The sequence below is a fragment of the Pseudopipra pipra genome, chromosome 2, assembly GCF_036250125.1.
Source record: "Pseudopipra pipra isolate bDixPip1 chromosome 2, bDixPip1.hap1, whole genome shotgun sequence".
Taxonomy (NCBI): Eukaryota; Metazoa; Chordata; class Aves; order Passeriformes; family Pipridae; genus Pseudopipra; species Pseudopipra pipra.
The window spans coordinates 20,841,907-20,862,149 of record NC_087550.1 but is presented as its reverse complement, the minus strand read 5'-3'; the positions used below and the strand labels follow the sequence as shown (position 1 = coordinate 20,862,149).

General features: G+C 35.8%; 1 protein-coding gene across 39 annotated transcripts in view; it reads right to left on the bottom strand.

Moving 5' to 3' along the window:
• ABI3BP (ABI family member 3 binding protein) overlaps positions 1-20,243 on the bottom strand; it is a 141,849-nt gene that overhangs the window by 70,835 nt on the left and 50,771 nt on the right. For 29 of the 39 annotated variants that reach the window (XM_064644224.1, XM_064644228.1, XM_064644234.1 and 26 more), the window contains exons 8-17: positions 20,052-20,114; positions 18,907-19,002; positions 16,388-16,465; positions 12,530-12,610; positions 11,151-11,225; positions 7,983-8,048; positions 5,061-5,135; positions 3,587-3,646; positions 3,139-3,204; positions 1,433-1,507 (exon numbers count right to left, since the gene is read on the bottom strand). In XM_064644224.1, the coding sequence (XP_064500294.1) occupies positions 1,433-1,507; positions 3,139-3,204; positions 3,587-3,646; positions 5,061-5,135; positions 7,983-8,048; positions 11,151-11,225; positions 12,530-12,610; positions 16,388-16,465; positions 18,907-19,002; positions 20,052-20,114 (735 nt within the window). The remainder of the gene's footprint in view (positions 1-1,432; positions 1,508-3,138; positions 3,205-3,586; positions 3,647-5,060; positions 5,136-7,982; positions 8,049-11,150; positions 11,226-12,529; positions 12,611-16,387; positions 16,466-18,906; positions 19,003-20,051; positions 20,115-20,243) is intronic. The other 10 variants (XM_064644236.1, XM_064644264.1, XM_064644245.1 and 7 more) reach the window with 8 other exon arrangements.

Genomic DNA, 20,243 nt, shown 5'->3' with positions numbered 1-20,243 from the left:
CAGAAACTGATCATCCTTCGGCAGAAAATGGCTTAAAAATTATCTTTATGCTTTTCTGATAGCATTTTAATGAAAAAACAAACTCAAAAAAAAAAATCAGATTCTATTAGATCCCCAAGACCACTGTTTCCAATACAGATATTATGCAGTCAGCATGAAAGAAACATGCTCTATCTCTATGGGCAGTGTTAGATGAAAAACTGAACAGTAGGTGTTCCTGATGTTAAGAACACTCATGGCTGATTAAAGTTGAAGGCCAAGTAGTAAGAAATCTAAGTAGCCCAATTCTTTACATCAAGAGAGAATTCTGTAGTAGTTTGGCAAGAATAATGCCACAGAGAACAGTAAAGCTGTGCCTGACTAACTGCTAAAACTCTTCTACCTAACGAAGATAGTTTGATTTGACCGAAATGACCTTGGAAAAATGGAGTTCTCAACTTCAAAAGGAAACAAAAATATGGTATTCATGCAGAGGCAGGATAACTGTCAGCACCACCCTTGGAGTATTAGCACAGCTGCATCATGTTTGTGTTCAGCGTGAATTCTGCACTAGATATAAAAGCTAAGGTTTGCTACATTTATCTGTAGTGAGAAACTAAAAGAATGTGGACCAAAAAACCTTAACAAGTAAGACTAGAGAAAACATGAATAGCGTATGTGTATTGTAATAAGCTAATCTCCAGATGACAAAATATGTCAATGCTCATTTACCCAATTTCACTTGGTTCATCCTCCGAAAGAGAATGATGTTTGATACACTGATATTGTAAAATATCACTTGCTTAAATCATGCTAGCATGAGCAGAAGCACAGACAAGAAACTCACAGCAACTCTCTACTATTTTTTACGATTATATTCTTGGAAAAATCTCATGGTCTAATAAAAATGCATATATTGTACCTAAGACCCTATACTCTTCATAAATACATGGGGAGAAGTGATAAATTATTAGCAGAAGTAACTGTAAAAATAACCTTTATCGCCAAAATGCTGTAATGCAGCGGTCTTTTGAATATTAGAGACTACTTAAAAAAGTTATAACAGGAAACAAATGTTCAAACAACAAATCTCTTTTAAAAGTGCTTACTAGCTAAAGAAAAACCATTCCCTCCTCAAAGGATAACTGTTATGCTGACAACCCAAAATTCATCAAAGCCTGACAGTTTCCTTTCAAGTGCTAAATTCTGCCCCACACTCCCCATCACAACCCTTCAGTAACATGATACGAGCCTGAAATAGCCGGATGGAATCAGGATCACTTACTTGAGGCCAAAACTGCTGGACACTTCAACTATTACAAATAACATGAAGCCTTAATGACCAAAGACCACTGAAGGCAACATTAAAAATATGGGACAAATAAACATCAGAATAATATCACTTCTATATGAAGAAAAACAAAGGATAGGAAATAAAATAAATGCAATTTACCAGTCTCTCGATCTGACATTTTTGCAGATGTGGAAGTTTGGGGAGTGGAAGTAACATGAAGAAAGTCATGGGAGGCTGGAAAAAAAATTGTGGCTTATTATTTAAATAATACATCAACCATCGCACCATGGGATCACCTGCAACCATGGACTTGATGGTTTAGACAACAAATAATGAAATAAAGAACTGAAATAATAAATAAAGAATTGAAAAAACCATAAAAACATATTCTGTAAAATGAGCAGAATTTTAAAAAGAAAGGTTAATATGCAAAGAAGTGTAAAAACACATAAATATGATGCAAAAAATTCAATGGGATGACGTAAGTTAAATGGAAAAAATTCCCAAAAGGTTAGTAGAAATGCAAAAAAAACCCTGAAAAATTGCAAAAAAACTGGGCAAAGGGAAGAAAAAAGGAAGCAAATTTATGAAACGAAGACAGAAAAAAATCCAATTAAAAAATTAGCAAAAATAAAAGAACATAAAAAGTGATTAAGACATCACCACGCAGAGAAAGAGAAAGGAATATTCTTAGCCCAGCCAAATTTGTATGCTTTGTTATAATTACAAGTAATCTAATTTCTCCACTGTAAAAACAAGAAAGCCAAAAAATTACTTTAAGTAAAGGAAGGTAAGGAATGTAACTTCCCTGAAAAAGACCATGAAGTGCATGACATATCTCAGCTGATATGAAAGCAAGACTGCTACAGACAAAAGTACCAAGGTATTTCATATTGTTCATTCCACTTTTAACTTGGACTCTACTTCAGATTTTAGGTTTACCAGCCTGCTCACAAAATGCTTTGTTACCACATGGGCCACAAAGTAATGCCAGGACACAGGACTTGTCTTGCACACCTGCTACTGTGAAAGAAGCTCTTGCCAAAAGGACCTCCACCCATTGTTGCCAAGTGCTGTATTCAATGATTGAAGTAATTATGGCTTTTCACATATGTCCTTTACATCTCTACACTTACACTTTACCCCAAGAGAAATAAGTTTGACTAAAAGCACAACAAGATCTCTTGGGACAATTCCCATCTTGCATCATTACCAGACCTGCAAGAAATATCATTACCACCAAACACTGCTGGCGTCTTGAACCTTGAAGAAACATGCCATGATTCACCAAAAGCTGAAAAGAGGCATCGACCTTAAAACCCTAACATGACCTCAAAAGCAGCAGCAGAGCAGAGCGTTCCCAGGCCCAGGTGATGGCAATGTAAAGCCATGGGCAGAAGACAACCAACCACCTTGAAAGTCAGTGAGGAAGCAACAAACAGCTGCACCCTTGGACCAGGACTCCCTGAAGGGTGGCTGAACTGCTGTGCTGTCCTCTTGCGCCAGCCCCGATGGGATTTGCCTCTGAAAAATGCTGTCATGTTGGAACAGAGAAGGCAAGACCCGCTCCCAACACACAAAGAAGCAGGGGGATGGAGCTGAAGGCAAGGTGCAATCACGTGGTCTCTCTGCAAGATGTCACATGCTTCCTGCAGAAAAGACTTGTCAGCAATAGAAAAAGCGTGGGATCAAACAGCAGAATTGCAGAACCAGTGTGATGAGTGCTTCAGCAAGCCAAGCTGCACCAACAGGTCTTCATCTTGTCCATGGGAGATGAGAAGGATGCCAGGTGGTTTGGGGTGGGAGGCGTGATGGGGAGTGAGGGAGATGGCAGACAATGGAAAAAGAAGGGGTTTGCTAGTTACCCATCACAGTTGGCTTGGTTGCCAGGGAGGAAGGAGTGGTGGACTTCAGCCTTGGTCTTCGAGTAGCTAAGATCAAACACAAAAACCATCTTCAGGTCCTCAGACAGGCTGCTGTTGCAGGGTCATATCAAGACAGAGCTACAGAAAAGGAGACATAGCCCTGCTTGGGCCAGGCTCCCCTGCCACAGCATCACTCTCTGCAATAGCAGGATGCTGTCTTTCAGCTGGCATAGGTAGCCCAAGATGTCAGAGGAAACCTAGATGTGGGACCCCAGAAAAGGCCACAGAAAGCTCACATGTGTAACAATTTCTAATAAGGAGCCATGGAGGTCCAACCACATCATTGACCCCACTTCTCAGGACATCAGCACATCAGAACAGGCTCCCAACTGTAGGGAAAAGCATTGCCAAAGTGATGAAGGAAGGAAGGGAATGGCTGGCTATTTACCCATCCTTGTGGTTTCTGGTGAAGCAGACAAGGTCGATTCCAGGGCTGGTCTCTTGGGTGCTACAGTCAGACATGGAAATGATCTTGAGATATCCACTGAGCCTTGCCACAGCAGTACAAGCAGCATCAGTTCCCAGCCCCCAGATATCTGTCTTTAGGGCCACACATGCTTTTTCCTGGCATTACCTTGTGACTCAGTGATCAAATCAAGAGTCAACTGTCTTGTTGTGGTTGCAAGTACCACAATAGTCCTTGAACCTCAGTAACTAAATGGCTCTCTATCAGCCTAAAAATGCCTAAGTGTCTAATTCATCAAACCCCTCCTTACATGTCCTTTAAATATGTAATTGCATACATCTAATTGCTAATAGTAATTGCATAGTAACATGAGAACTGAGAATCACATCTTTGTATTTAGAATTCAAGGTCTGATCTCACTTTTCCCAACAAGCAACAAAATCCTTCATTCTATGGGTCAGAAATTACTGTCCCTGCCACTAATAAGGGACATTGTCGAGAATTTCTCTATCTGTAGAGAGATGCTTGCAAATAAGTGACCAGTGAAAACATTTCTGCAGAATTCTAGCACATCTTACAACTTAAACTTGTACAATCTGACATCTCTTCGCACACTGAAGGACATGTAACTTCACTGAAGTGACTCCCTTATACTCTCTTATCCTGATCTTGCACAAGGAAAATGCACAACTCAATGCATAAACCAGTGTTAAATCTACAGTATATATATATATATACATATATATATATATAAATATATATATACTTATCAGCACTGCTCACTTTTGCCCATTTCTTTGGACTTGGCTTCAGATGCAAGGGAGGCAAGACTTGGTGACAGTTTATAAACATGTACAAGAATGAAGTTGCTGGTAATAGGGAAGTGGTGCTTAGTGATTCCTCTGGAATATTTTGAGAAACCCAACCTTTGGAAATGGAAACCCTTTGATTCAGTTCCCTTCGACTTGATCCTTTTCTAGTAACATGCAATGACTCACTAATCAAATAACTAACTTGCATTTTCCCATGGTTAAAATCTCATGGGGTATTCTTTTGAACAGCAGATAAATATTTTTTCCACCTATGGAGATGCTTTTGCATTCAATGTACAAAAGGAACAAATCTGACATGTTATTTAACTACTTATTTAACTACTCCTAAAAATGGGCCTCCATATAGACACACACAAAATTCTTTACAAAAAACCTGAACAACAACTCCACAGGACAACTTAGCTAATTGTTTACCAACATAAAAAATTTTAATCGTATCATTCCAACATTTCTTTTCAAATTTCTCGAATGTTGCAGCAGACACGACTGGTCTCTCTCTCCAGTTACACTTTCATACAGAACAAAACAGAATTTCTAAGACCTCCATTTGGCAAAGCATTGCTGTGTCTTTTGAGAGACTGACTAGATGTCAGGAGAACTACAATGAAGAGAGAGGTTATTACCAGATGAGATTGGTGGCATTTCTGGTATGCCAGATGTTGTGGATCTTGAAGGAAGAGTCTTCCTTTCACCTAAATCTGAAAAGATAATCTTGTGTTAAAAGGCTTAAAATTGCCTCAAGAGCTACTTGGATAGCACAGGACTCAGCAGACAAATGTTGCTTTGTTAAAATGGAAGCACAGGGAAAATTGTGTACAAATCAGCTAACATTACTCTGTGTCGTGGACTGGTAGGCTGGTGTAGAAGTTGATGTGAAAACCAGGTGACCTAATTATTCATACTAATGAGAATTCTTGTTACTGCTTAATAATCTTAGCACATTATGAATGGCAGGTAGTAAGAAAACACCTTTTGATCCAGAAAACAGTCAGTGGGCCTGCCAATATAAACATGAATGGTATCGGTGTGCCAAGAACCAGTAGATTATTCAGCACAGAATTTAGCAGACTATGGCTGCATTGGTCAAAGAAGACTTGGGCAATAAACTGCTTTCCTTCCTCCTTCACCTCCTTCTACCCCTTCTCCGTTGCCCTCACCTCTTAACTTCTTCATGCTCAAGAAATGCTTAAAAGGCTTAAACATCCTCACGTACCAAAGACTACAGGAAAAACAACCTATTTCCAAAGCTATAACTCAAAGTATAGCTTAGTTAGAAAGCTCTGGTCTGAGATGCCATAGCTTTCTTATTTTAAGGCAATACACAGGAAAACTCACAGCAAAATGTTTATGAACACTGAAAAACTGACAGAAAGCAAGAAAGAAGAAGAAAATCTTATCCCTAAAAAGTAGCATATTTTACTTGACTGTAATAGTCTTAAGTTTTGCAAAATTTAAATATTTTCTTAATACAGCTATTTGATCAATACTGCATTATTCTTTAAGCTAGTTGCAGTCTTTCTACAAACCTGTGTATGCCTGGTCCCAGGAATGATGATGTCGATACAGAATTTGAAAAAATAAAACATAGGGCAACACCCAAGGCAAGTAGTATGCAACGGCTGTCTGAAATTGTCAACATGGAAGCAGTAATAAACTTTTCAGCACCAACCAATCAAATGGGTAGGCTTCTGAAATAATATTATTATAATTTACCAGTGCCTGGTATTTCTGAAGATGTAAAAGTTTGGAGAGTAGAAATAATATGAAGAAAGTCATGTGAAGCTGGAAAATAAAAGCAAAAATTCTGCTGTATTTGACAGCTCTATTCAAAACAATCCTGTTTTGAAGTGACAAGAACCATCCTGAAACAGGATCGTATTCTTTTATGAGTTGACAAAACCTCTGGGTAATATTTAATGCATTATGTTCCACAGAAAGGTAGAGTCTGAAACGTACAATAACCAATTGTGACTTGAAAATTATTTCCAAGAACATCCATCAATAAACAGATACATAATGCAATTAATGACCAAACTGTTCTCAGAATCACACAAAAGGAAGTTGAACTATAGAGTTAAAAAGGAGAGATATAAGGCTATTCAAAATAGGAGAATAAATTATAAACAAAATGTAGCAAACTGTGACTGCATGAAATTTTTGTTTAGAGCTCCTAGGATCAGGAAAGAGGATATAGTGGTGTTGAAACTGGAGAAGGGAAGAGGATGACAAAACAAGAACTGGACCAAATGAAACATATAAACTGCCTTTTGTCAGATGTGTAATGGTGGACAGCTGCAATCAATGTCCCCCTCATTAATGGATTTCATTCAATGCTAATTTCTTCCAAAAACATATGCATCAAGCATTACCCTACTGGCATGCTAATGAAATGAAATCTTTCCAACTGGCTATCATCTTACTTTTTTTCCTTCTTTTGGGTAACTGTTAGTTGCCCCAAGTAAATAACATCTATAATCTAAGAAAAACACATAATAGAAATTTTCTAAGTACCAAGACAGTGTCTGAATCTTCAATGATATGCTTTTATAGTGCTATTTTTGAAATCTGGGCACTTAGATTTATGTCTAGATTTACACAGAAAGGCTAAAAGAAGAGCTACAATTTCAAAATATGTTGGAATTTCTGAAGTTTCTATTCATCTCTTGCAACTCTGAATATTTCAGCAAATCAGGATATTCCACTTATGAATCTCAGGTGTGGACAGGCCTATTTAAATTTGATATGTACAGTAAGTCTAATTTAATTTTAAAACTGAGAATTACATGCTGTTGCCAAATACGGAAAAACCTTTAAACTACTAGTTCAGTATTTCATATAAAATTTCATTAAAAAATCTGATATTTTGATGCAGCACTTTCATACCTACAGTTATTCTTCATTTATGTCAAACTAAACAAACTATTTAATGAGAGGCACTATGTCTCCTCTAAAAATTCCTAACTGTCAGGAGGATTAACCTTATGAGAAACCATTACTGGATCTGGTTGGTTGCACTTCTATGGTACCAGATGGTTTGGATCCCGAAGAAACAGGCTATTTTTCCTCAAGAGCTGAAAAAAGAATCTGAGCTTAAAATGCTGAGAGACCCGTGACTTGATGGATTAGCTCTGAATAGCTTAGTGAAGGCTGTGCAATTCCAGAGTAAAGCTAAGCAAGATGGTAGACGGTCTAAAATGAGACATGAGACAACTTCCATGACAACAGGAGATGATGGCTGGCAATACAGTTTTCTGGCCTGAAATGCAAGTTCCACATGCCTGAAAGGACTCTCACCAGCAAGGAATTCTAGGTAAGAGCTGCAGCTCTACAGAAAGACAGGTATTGACAAGATATGACAACACTTTCTTTAAGCAGTTTTTTAGCCAATAACAGCTGGTTACACAGACACAAGAATGGTGAATAATCAGCTCTCTGTGAGTGTTGGTAGCCAAGGTTCTAAAGCAGATCTTAAGATTACCATTTGCAGATCTACGTGATGCTAAGATAATGGGAAAAAAAAGTCATAAAACTAATCTGCTAATTACCCATTTCCATCTCTCTGGGTTCTGCAGAAGGTAGAGTTATGGGTTTCAAGGCTGGACTCTCAGTAGCTAAGAGCAAACATGAAAAAAATTTTTATCATTCCAAGACAGACACTCCCCTTGCAAGTGATACAAAATCTAATTTTACCCACTGTAACTAGAAAGTTTTCATTTGGTTTGGTGGTCTCTTTGTTCTATTAATTTTTACCCCATTCATATTTTGGCATACATTATCTAATCAAGCTGAATCCATATTACTTAAGGGGTTCTTATTCACAGTAAGGCAGCTACAACTCAAACACATTACTTTTAATATTCACAGCACTTGCAGGTCTGTACCAACTGGTCACTATTACATTATGTACAACTTTTTTTAAAGGACTTGTAATGGGAAAAGATAAGAAAAGAGTAGTACAATGAAGCTAGTGAAATAATTGTGAAACATTAGTAAACGGCACCTTTTGTCTGTTATCTGTAATGAAGACTATTACAAAGTACTTCTGTTTATTTAACTTTGAAGTATGGATAACCTGAAGTGTGCTTTAATGAAAACAGAGAATCAAGATGGAGTTGGGCATTCTTACTTAAAAGCCATTGTGAACAAATTTTCACAATGGGTGCAGGTTTTGCTCTACTGTCCTGCTTCTAAGAAACAGATCCTATTCAGTGTGTCCTGGCCAATAAGTATTATTCTTTCCGGTAAACTCATCTGCACCAGTCACTTATGCCCATTCAGTCATACCTGAATTTAAAATTTAAACTTCTCTGAATGCTCGAGATTGTAAAAACATTGAAATAAGTAGGTGTGTGGTTCATTTCCAATGTAGGCAATATGAATATATGCTAAAAAGTGAACAGACTTCTATTTCATATGTTGGATCTGCTTTCCCATTTATTTTCAATCCATTTTATCACATTAGCAATTATAATTTCAGGTTACTATCCTGATATAGTTGGACTCAGAAGTTGGACCAGATGACCATTGTAGGTTTGCAACTGGAACCATTCTGGTCTATATTTGTAGTTAAGAAAATAATACCAAAAGCCATATGATTCACAGCTTTTGGCAAAAGTTTCCATTGATCCATTCACATCCAGTAAGAACTATGAGAGATTTCTCAAAGGTATCAGAACACTGAAGGCACGTTAACAAAGCTATCTTTTCAGAAACATTTGAATTCAAAATATGCTGACCACACAGGAAGTTTATAAAACAAAGGAGATATCTCCTTCTAGCACAATCAAGATAGAAAAAATAAAGGAAAAAAAAAAGTCTTCAGGGACACTAGGGCAGAATATAGGTCACAGGCACTTGAACATCGTAAATTAAATTTTGCTTTCCTTGCTGATTTTATAACAGCAGGAGATTGAGGCATGCAGAGGCACGGTGCAGAGAAACCTCCTCTGAATAACCACCCCCTCACTCTTAAAGAATATCTTTGACTTCAGCATTGACTTCATAGATACTCCAGCTGACCCAGTGGCTGGGCCCAGCCTCACACAATGAACTCCTTCTTTTGCTAAGTGAAAATAATGGAAGATATCAGAACAAAACCAGAATAAATACTTGAATGAAACATGTATTTTGCCTCTGTTGTTATTATTCTACCTTTACCGAGACAAACATAGGATTGTGTTTTTATTCCCCAGCAGAAAGCAAAAGTACTTCACACCACTTTACAGGATCACCTTTTCAGATTTTCAGCTACGTTTATAGCAAAACGGTTATTAAATCATCATGTTTCTCTCTTTCCAGTGCTGTCTCTAACTGGATTTAACTGAACATCTTTCACTACAGTAAAAATAAATGTCTACACCCATCCCCTCAAATATATCTGGAAAGGAGCTGTCAAAAAAATCTATCAAATTAAGAACAAATTGTGAAGATCATATTCGTGTTCTTGAGAATCTGTTTCAAATACGCATTTCAAGAACTAAGAGATATTTCTGGAAATTACTTTTAAATTTGGCAGACTACATTATGCAAATGTATGCTGTCTAAATAAGCCAGCACTATTCTATGATAACTTCTTGACTAATGCTTAGTGAAATATAAATTTATCTGATTAATTTGATTAAAGGACACTACAGGTAACTAGTGTAATAACTGTTAATACAGAAAGCAGCAACAAGCAGTTGTTTGGGTAAATTTGGCTATACAAGCCTGTTATGAAAACAGAGGTCTTGAGAAAGGAAGACACAGGTTATGATGTAGAAGAGTAGAGGCATGAGATGATAAGAGATGGGGACTGGGCATGGTACTGGAGACCCCATGCCGTAAACAGCTCAGCAATGGTCAGTTGTAAAAACTGCACACCTGGAGCTGGACAAAATTAACTTTAGGGTTAACAACAAGAACACAGAAATAGTATCTAACATACACAAATGGCTCCCTAAATGGTGAATTCAGATCTAAGATGTCTCTCAGCAGAAGAAAGAAAGAAAGATAGAGAGAAAAAAAAGAAAGAAAGAGAGAAAGACAGACAGACCATTCAAGTTTCCATCACACTAAAAATAAATTATTAACGTTATACACATACACATGATATTCATATATTTAAATATATATGTCTATACAAACATATATACATATAAATGTGTGTATATATATAATATACAACATAAAAAAAAGAAAGGAATGGTGTGCTTCCTCTTTGCCCATAAGACTTTGACCACAACATTTTGACCCTAACACAAGTAAATCTATTTTGAAAACGTGAGTATAACCATGCTTTCTTAAATATCAGGCCTTGTCCTGAAGTTCATTATCAAGCAACCAATGAATCTAATTTATCAATACTTAAACCACAACAACATCCACAAATTACGGCAGTATTTTAACCAAGCATACAAGTATTTGGCAAAATACATGAAAACCCACAAAACTGATGTTGGCTGGAACAACACTTCAACTTTAAATATAGTCACTCTCAGAAGTTTATAGGGCTCTCCAAGAAAATAATGAAAATAAGTTACACAGTTTTACATAAGTTTTATCCTATAAGTTAACCCATATATCCTCATGAGCTTCTGTCTGTTTGTCTTAATTGAAGCATTAATCTGTTACAGTAACAAAGCAAAACCAGGCTTAGAATGAAAGACGGAATTTGTAAGTTTTGTGAAGATAATTTTTCACTAATGTTTAGTCACATCTACAAAGAAAGTAATTACCATGATCTGTCAATGGAGTTTTTGGAGCATTGGAGATTCTGGATCCAGAAGGAAGTAGCTGTATGTCATTAGAAGCTATGATAAAAGAAATAACCAAAATTTTATTTGATTAAGAATACTACAAGACACAGCATGGATCTATATTTGGCTTATAAACCACCCACTCCTGAAAACAATGCCATTCAATAAAAAAGTAGAAGTAGTTCCAACCTAGGAAAAAAACCACGTGGATTTGTCACGTGAATGTGGAATATGAAAGATACTACTTTTTCCCTTTTGTAATACAAAGATCCATCAATCACAGGAATTTGATAATGACCCTGTATCAGTAATTGTGACCACCTAGTTTGAAATTAATCAACGATTCATCTTGATTGAGTTTCATATTTTCATCTTTAAAAGCGTGGCAAAAACAAGGAAGGTTGAGTATGGTTAAGAAAAGCTGCGTAAAAGTTAAAATGAAAATTAGATTGATGGTTTAGTTTCAGTAAATTCTGGAAATCTCCTTGCAACTGTAAATGAAAAAAGACAAAATTGAGAGTAGGACACTAACATGAATCAATAGGATTACAAAAAAATACATTTATTGAGAAGCATTAGCTGTCCTCTTCATGGGAAGATCTGTATTTCAGTCCTGCAAGTGTTCCTGATCCTTCCCTTTATAATACATCTTCCTATATGGAGGCCACCTGTACTTTAGAAAAATCTAACCAAAGTTAAAAAAAAATAAATGCAATCTCAAGTTTCGATTTGTCTTCATAATTTTACATGGCTTGGATTTAAAAGTACAAACAATAAAATCGACATTAGAGAATTTAGAATTCTGAATGCCAGAAGTAAATAGATACTGCTCCAAATCACAAAACTAACAGTACAACATTGAGACAAAAAATGAAAAAATCAGTAGAGTTTTTCTTTCCTTGAAGGCAAATACAATTATATCACATGTAATATAAAATTGTCCTTATGTATGTTGATGTTGCCTAACACTCTTGATGTTACCTAAATGAACATGTCACCAGAAGAAAATCGGGGAGGTAGGTATTTCAATTCTATCACTGAGGATAATTTTACAGATGGAAGTTTTATGTTATGTCAACCATGCAGATCACATAGACAGAAAGCATTAATTTGAAAAATAAAATTGAATCACCCAGTAAAATCTGCAAAAGACACAGTTCAGCCAGAGCTAGACGTATCCTGTTTTATATTTCATTCCAGCGTGAATCACTGGAAACACAAAAGAAACCAGAATTTTTTAATTAGTACTTCCTTTGGAGCCAATAGAAAGGGGATGCAGCAAGTAGTAGAAAAGTTCTGCTGGAGGTGAAAAAAGCATCTAGTGAAAAAAGAAGGTAAAAAGCAGCAAAATTAGTTACCCGGTACGTTTTGAGTTTGCACCAATTTGGGTTTAGGCGTTGATTTAAATTCTTCAGGTCCATGTGTTTTCTCAGCCTGAGCTAGAAGAAAGAAGCTTCATTTAATTTAGAATCTCTCTACCCTTCTCTTTATCTACTGCCCAAAGCCCGCTGCTTTCCTTGCACCTTTTTATGTCACCTGATTAAAGTAATTTCTACAGTTGCTTGATTCCATCATGATTAATATTTAATTTTATTTTCAGTTGTGTCTGTATGATTTTTTTGATTTATTTTGTTACAGTTTCATATAAACAAAGGAAAATGAGAATCACAAAGACTTCCCCCGTTATTGTGATGTTTTGTTAATCCTCCTAAAATAAAAATTATCAGGAAAAGAATAAATATTCACCTATAATACCTCATCTCTTTCATTTTTCTAGTAGTAATATAATGGATTTTGATTTCCATTCATTCTTCTAATTCTACATCTTCAGAGTAAAGCATGGGCCGTTTATTAAACAGTCATTAAATGTACCTAAACCGAACCACTGGTCATGTTTTAATATATTAGTGCATAACTGTACTCTTCCAGAGTTTCACATAACAATTGATTCCAATGGTAAGTCAAGATCACTTTCATCTTGCTGGAGATCCCATGGGCATTTAGTCAGCGATACAGTACACACAGCTGGTCATCTCAGATCACAAATGACAAAGCTTATGGATATGGAACACAGAATGGCAAGGTCTCAGCCTTGAATGTGACAAGAGCATTATTTCCTTCCACAGAGCAAACTGCACAGTAGTTAGTACATGTTGGTAATTAGAAGAGATCATTAATATCGGTGATCAGCATCAACACAGCATTGGTTTTAGTATTCATTCAGTTTAATAAAAGATCACTTTCTTTTGAGACACAATAGAAGACAGTTACTTTTGTTTTTCCAGCATGGTCTCCGTGCTTTTTCCATAATCTACTGAATTTCCAAATTCAATTCGGAATCATCTGTAATTCATAATCCATAATCAACTAATCTTCCAAGAAGAACTGATCATGTAGGCTTATAAGCTTCTTATTTCCTTTCCTGAAAAAACGTGCTGTTTTCCATGTTCTAAATACGGCTACAACAATTATACTATTTTCTGGTTTGGAATATGGTACTTTTCAGTGCCACAAAATCTGAAATCTTTACAGATGCTACCTTATTAGGACCCAATTCTGCTTCTAAATCAGTTACAGTGCTGTTACTGTCATCAGTGAAAGGAGGATTCATTCTACAGAGAAGTTAAAACAATTTATCTCTATGAAACCTGTGGGAGAAAATTCACCCATAAGAGACACTGAAGCAACAACTAACAAACCCATACCTCAGAAGTACTACAGAAGTTAACATTTCTCATTGGTGAGATGTAATCATGAAAAAAGCCCAAACAATTCCACACCGAAAGCAAATACAGAACTTATAATACTTTGGATTTATTTTTAGAGGTCAGATGGTTTGCGCTCATATGAAGCATGTCTTGTTAGCTAAATTATCTGAACGAGCTGAATAAGATAAAGCATGCCTAGAACTGAGACAAAAGAAACAAAGTTCTCAGTTTTGCACAGAACATTGTAGCCATGACATGAAAAAGAGCAGAGTTTTTCGTGGAAAAAGATACAGGAAGTAGAGAACTTAGGCTCTGAAAGCTAAGTTAGAGAAAAGAAAAATGCCTCTGACTTTTCCAGGGCACCAGGTAAACAAGGCTTACTGTACTGGTTCAAGTGTATCTACAAAGTAAAGTGTTAACACAACCAAGAAAGGTAAGTTACCTTACTATGACAGCATAGAGTACAGCAAGAATGCACTTCAACAATGTTTCTTAAACTATATTTCCTCTAACTTCTCTTAACCCTCTCTTACTCCACAACAGCAATTAAGATATTCTGATGAAAGTAATAATCTCACTCCTGGTATACCACATAAGCACAAGGGGAAGTCTTCAGGGGCTGGAAGAAGAGGCCAGAAGGAGCACAGGAGGAACAGAACTTGGGAAACATGACAACAAAGGAGTTATCTCAACTAAACATCAACCCTAGTTAATGGATTCAGAGGTGGTACTTTTTATTTCTAACCCATTCCTTATTTCACAAATTGAATTTGCTAAATTTCTAGTAGAATCCCTTACATAAAGAAATAACTAGCTTTTTTTTTTAAAAAAAAAAAAACTAGTTCTTCCACGTCCCTGGCAAATGTGCTCATAATTCTGAGTGTTGGTAGGCTCCAATTTCCCCATGAATTTAATAAAAAGACTCACACTCCATTAAATGGGAAGAAAAAATGTTGCAGCATTTGAGATATATTAGACAACATTTCAAAGGCTGAAGAAAAAAAAACACTATGAATTTGTGCTGCTGTGTTAAGAATAAAATAATCCTGAGTGGAAAATATCATAACAAGCCTGGCAAAAACAAGAAATGAAAGAGCTTACTAACAGTCTTTCCATGGAAGTGCATGCCAAGGGAGGGGAGGCTGGAAATAAAGAAAATGATGGGACGCCTGGTTGACAAATGCATTAAAAAAAAATTACTAAACTGTATCACATGACAAAACACACCCTTTGATAAAGACACAGTGCAATGCAAGAACAGCCTTCAGACATCCTGCTTGCTGAAATACTTCAAGCTCCATTTTTTCCTTCTAGCATAGCTGATGACACAGCAGCTGCAACTGCACAGAGCTCCTTTCAAATCAGTGTTCTGTTGCCACTTCTGGTACCAGTCCTTAAACCTTCCACAGCAAACAATTACTATGCCTTACTCAAAGAATCCAGTATGATTTTCAAACAGTGATATCTGAATGAAATATAATTAAGTAGATCCTATCGCTAAACTCAATTAATTATGCTTATATATTAGACTATCTCTCAAATGCAACCTTTGTAACAGGTTGGGGCTCAGATCTCTTGCTTAAGTTACTCATGAAAGCCTGGCTCAAATGCTTAAGTATTCAAGTTATTTTTCCATATGCCACAGCAAGACAGAATTATACTCAAAGAACATCTTCCTTTTGGAGGATTCACTTTCATTTCCCCCTTTCCTGACTTTTTTTTTTCTCTTTAACTGAAACGCTGTAATTGTAATTAATACATTCTTTAATGTAAGTAGTGTGACACACTCTTATTTTAATGAGGCACTGGTGCTGAGAAAACAAATAATGACTGAAAGGAATGGTCATGGGAAAAAAGGACATGGAAACAAAATGACAAAGGAAGCATGAAATGGAAGATGAAAATTATTCTAAAAATTTTAGTAAATAACTATTAGTGTGATGGCGATAAGAATGTGTTTAATTGTAATAAATGGATACTAAATTCTTACAAAAAATAGACAGTACTTGCCAATAATTACCATGTATAATACAACACATCATCCAACTTCATAAACATACAATTCTGTGCTAAGTCTTGAGATGACAATGTTTATGGTTAGAATTACTATATAAACATAATTACAGAACACAAAGGAAAGGAAATAGAATGAACCAATTCTCTCCTACCCAGGTGCCACATTTCATTAAAGTCAGTATGTCAAGGTGTATCACAAGAAAACTCTTTTTGTCATTCTTCACAATTTCAAGATATCCAGCACCCCACAATTTTAATTCTAAGGGGTTTTATAAACCTGATGATTGTATCATCTGAAACTTTCCTCCAAATTTAGGTTCAGATTTTTGTCCAATTCAATAACTCAGTGTTACCAATTCAGCTACACTATCCTCCTGTTTTCCAACTACTGACTCTAACTGCAGATTGAGAAACACAAAGATGGATTTAATTTTAGTTTATATATTTGGCAAATATATTACACAGAGTTTCTAAAAGTAGAATTTTCATTACCTGGAAGGGACTGTGGGGAGATTTCTTGAACTTCTGGTGTTTTGGATTCAGCAGGCCATATTCCAGTTTCATTCTGAGCTAAAAGGACAAAAACATTAGAGAGTAACTGCAAACATGTATCTACTCTCTTCTACCACAGATCTATTTCTGTCCCACTTCAGTCTGACAAGGTAAGCCAACATGGATAAACGTGGAAAGCTGAATACCTTTAGGAACCAATGAACTTCCACTGCACAATCAGTACAAGCATCTATCTAGTTATGCTAAGCACATGCATTTTTGGTTTTATTTTGTTCACTAAAAAATACTCTAAATACAAAATTTACAGAAAGGATTTAATGCCTTATGAATCTTTACTTTCACAGTGCAAAATGGTTTCCAGTGTTTTTCATTTCTCTAGCATTTGAGCTAGACAGTAAAAATGTTTTTCAAAATTAAAAGATGCAATATAGTTCTAAGTGCTATACAAGAACAGTCTAATAAAATTTCAAATGCAATGGAATTGTCATACTAGCCATGTCCTTATTTTCCTTGATATTACTTCTAACAATTACAGTGGTATGACAGTAGCCTTCTATTCCAACAGATATAAAGATATTTCAGTAGTGGATACAGGGAAAATTAATTAATTGAATTAATTAATTTTTATTTTAATTAAAAATTTGGTTTTTTTTTTCCTGGACTACTAATATTAAAACAAACAAAAAACCAAACAACCCAAAACCTTCAAACTGTAAGGGTTTTGACTAACTTAAAAGAAAAAAAAGTACTTTGAGAATTCTTTTTTTTTTAATTTTGTGATACATTATTTTGATTTTTCTAAATCATACAGAATTAAAATAGTTTCAGTAAGTCAGCAAATCAGAATTAGTCATGACTTCACACACAGTATAAGCTTTTCAGCTTTTTATTTTATACATACACCATTCTCAGGCACCACTGAAAGACACCTGTATAGATTTAGACAACATACAACACAACCTTTTGTCAATTACTTGGTATATTTATATTATTTCTCAGAGTATTTTTGCTTGGCTTTTTACAATGACTCTTCTCTGGTTTACAGTCCTTTGAAATTCAGGAGTCCCTTGTGTGAATATCCACGCACTTCACGTTCTTTGGTAAGCAGAACATAACAAAGCATCACTTGTCTGCCTTGGTTATTTTCTCAAAGGTGTTTGTGTAACCTGCTATAGAGAGTGGCTCCAAACTGGCATCACACCAGCTACAAATTTTAGACCTAGGGTACTCAGATTTAGAAGTCCAAGTTCTACACTCAGCCAGATGAGCAAGTTGGACATCTCTAGGACAAGTAAACCTACCTCTGTCTTTTTCCTCATCTTTTGCTCATAGTCACATTCTGCAATTTTTACTGTGCAAACTACTGAACCTTATGACCTATCAGTAAAAAGAGCATCATTTTCCTGCAGAAAGATATAATTTTACTGGTAGAAAATGAAAACAAATGTAAAAGTTTTAGATAGTGCAGTTTAAAACTGATACCAGAGGTCTTAAAACATGGTTTTCTAAAAGTAAGAGTTATGAAAAATGGATTTGTCAAAATATGTTCTACTAAGTTTGTTACCTGTACATTATACACATGTTAACGCTAAGGTAGCGATAAAGAGCTCGTTTTCCATGCTTGATATTCAGTAATCAAGTTAATGTGTGATTAATGTTATTATCATTATTAAAAACTCTTAATGCTCTGTAATATAAATACTGCAATTATGTTTCTACAGTTAGTAGCCACAGACGATGCGAAAAATATTTGTGTGTCAAATGCTGGTAATACTAATTTTTAAGGAATTCAACCTCAATATAAACATATTCTTACTCAAACACATTAAAATATTATTCTACTGGGTAACTCTACCCTTGCATGTATCGATATCTTAACAGAAACAAGCTCTGCTGTTTCCCCCCTACAAAGCAAGCCATGCTGAGAATGTGCAATGGAATGACAGAGTAAATTAAACAAAGCAGAAATAAGAAAAAAAAAATCTGATCCAGTTGTTTGAAGTTCAAATTAAGTATTAAGACTAGTCAAGCCAAAAGCCATCAGCTCCAGAACTCTGCTCAATGGATCTGTGAATGATGTACTTGGGGATTATCAAGGTTTTTAAATACAGCTTTATTTTCCACAATTATGCTATTCAAGGATGATAATGCTAAATGAAAACCCCAGTTAATGTTTTTCCTCCAGGTTTCAGGCATGTTCACAAGACACTCATGAAACCTGTACTGAAGAGTTCTAGTTTCTGGCTGCCATTTTAAATGGATTTCATTATAGATAATAAATAAGAATTTCTCCTTGAAGTACCTTAAAAAACCTGTCCACCTGTTTTAAATTAAGTGAATTTCTATGAATCCTTATAAGTCCAAGCTAATTATTAAATATAAAATAGAAAAAAAGTTGAAGAGGAATAAAGGACTTTTCTGCTTGCACACATCATCTCACATCACTACACTTCTGATACTGTTCACAAAAAATAAAAGTTTAGTTCATTTCTGCTTACCCAGTTTTTTCCTGGATGCTGGAGATAAGCCATCTATTGTAAGGAGAGGAGGAAGTTTCTGCTGACTTTCATTGAGGCCTGGAACAATAAGGTGCACTACAGAGAAAGATGTGTGCCATTAATTCCAAAAGAGGTGAAAATACACAGTCTGCCCTTCAAGATATGCGAGCAACTACTACTAAGCCACTGGGAGTTTAATCTGAGTATCTGGGAAACGAGTTGGTTCTATTCTGTAATTATCACTCCCATTTGATGCTATTTCCCCTTTACACCACTCACTGTACTATCACTATTTCATGATTAATCAGAGTTAAAAACGACTCAATACTGGAACATACAACCCTGGAGTACATAGCATCACAAATGCTGGGACATTCTGTCTTGTGTGCCAAGAAGACTCAACGCCAAACTGGATTAGTAAGTATATGTTTGATTCTCATCAATATATTAAAACACAAAGTAAAATAAGGCAAAGTTATGCAGTTATAGAAAATATTTCCATATATAAAGGACTAAACGCCCTCCTGAATCCAGGAATAAATTGGTCCCAAGGTGCATGATGCAGTGAGCCTTTCGTGTCTACTTCAGGCAGACCGGTAGTTCGCCACACTGAACACTGTATGATAGACTTTCCCCTGTTTTCATGTTCTAGGCTGATATTGTGTATTCTCACAGGTCAAACAAGAACATAAACCATGAAACTGAATAGCTTGGAGGGTTATGCCCTAGATCTAACATCAAGTTCTAATTGCAAGTTCCCTGTGGTCTAACGTATCAGCACAGGTTTGTGTCTCTAGATGGTATGTTATCATGCTGCCTTAAAAGATCGGTAAGAACAATCCCTCATCTCAACAAGACCTTTGCCTCAGAACTTCACTTGAAGTATAAAAGAACTTGGCTTAAACAATGACACTATTTTCTTTTAAATACAAAGACAATGAAATGATTCTATTTCACTTAAGCTACAACACTCTTGAACCATCTGTACCACCATAAAATGTAACAAATGCTGTCTGAACCAGCTGCAGAACACCCTTTGGTATGCAAGGAAAGAACTATCAAGGTCAAGAAAATTAAAAGCATTTCAACCAAGTTCTAATTTTCAACCAAGGGTTAACAAAAATGATAAGAATTCTTATAGTCACCTAATATTGCTCCTGGGAGAGAAGAACTGTCTGGTGTTTTTGGCTGTGTCCGATTTTGAATAACTGTGGAGACAACACAGGCATGTGAAGCTAATTTTAAAAAACTCAAAATGAGAAACAAAACCACACCGGAAACAAACCTCAGCATTCTTAAAACCTTCCCTCAACTTAATATTTGCAGATGAGGACACC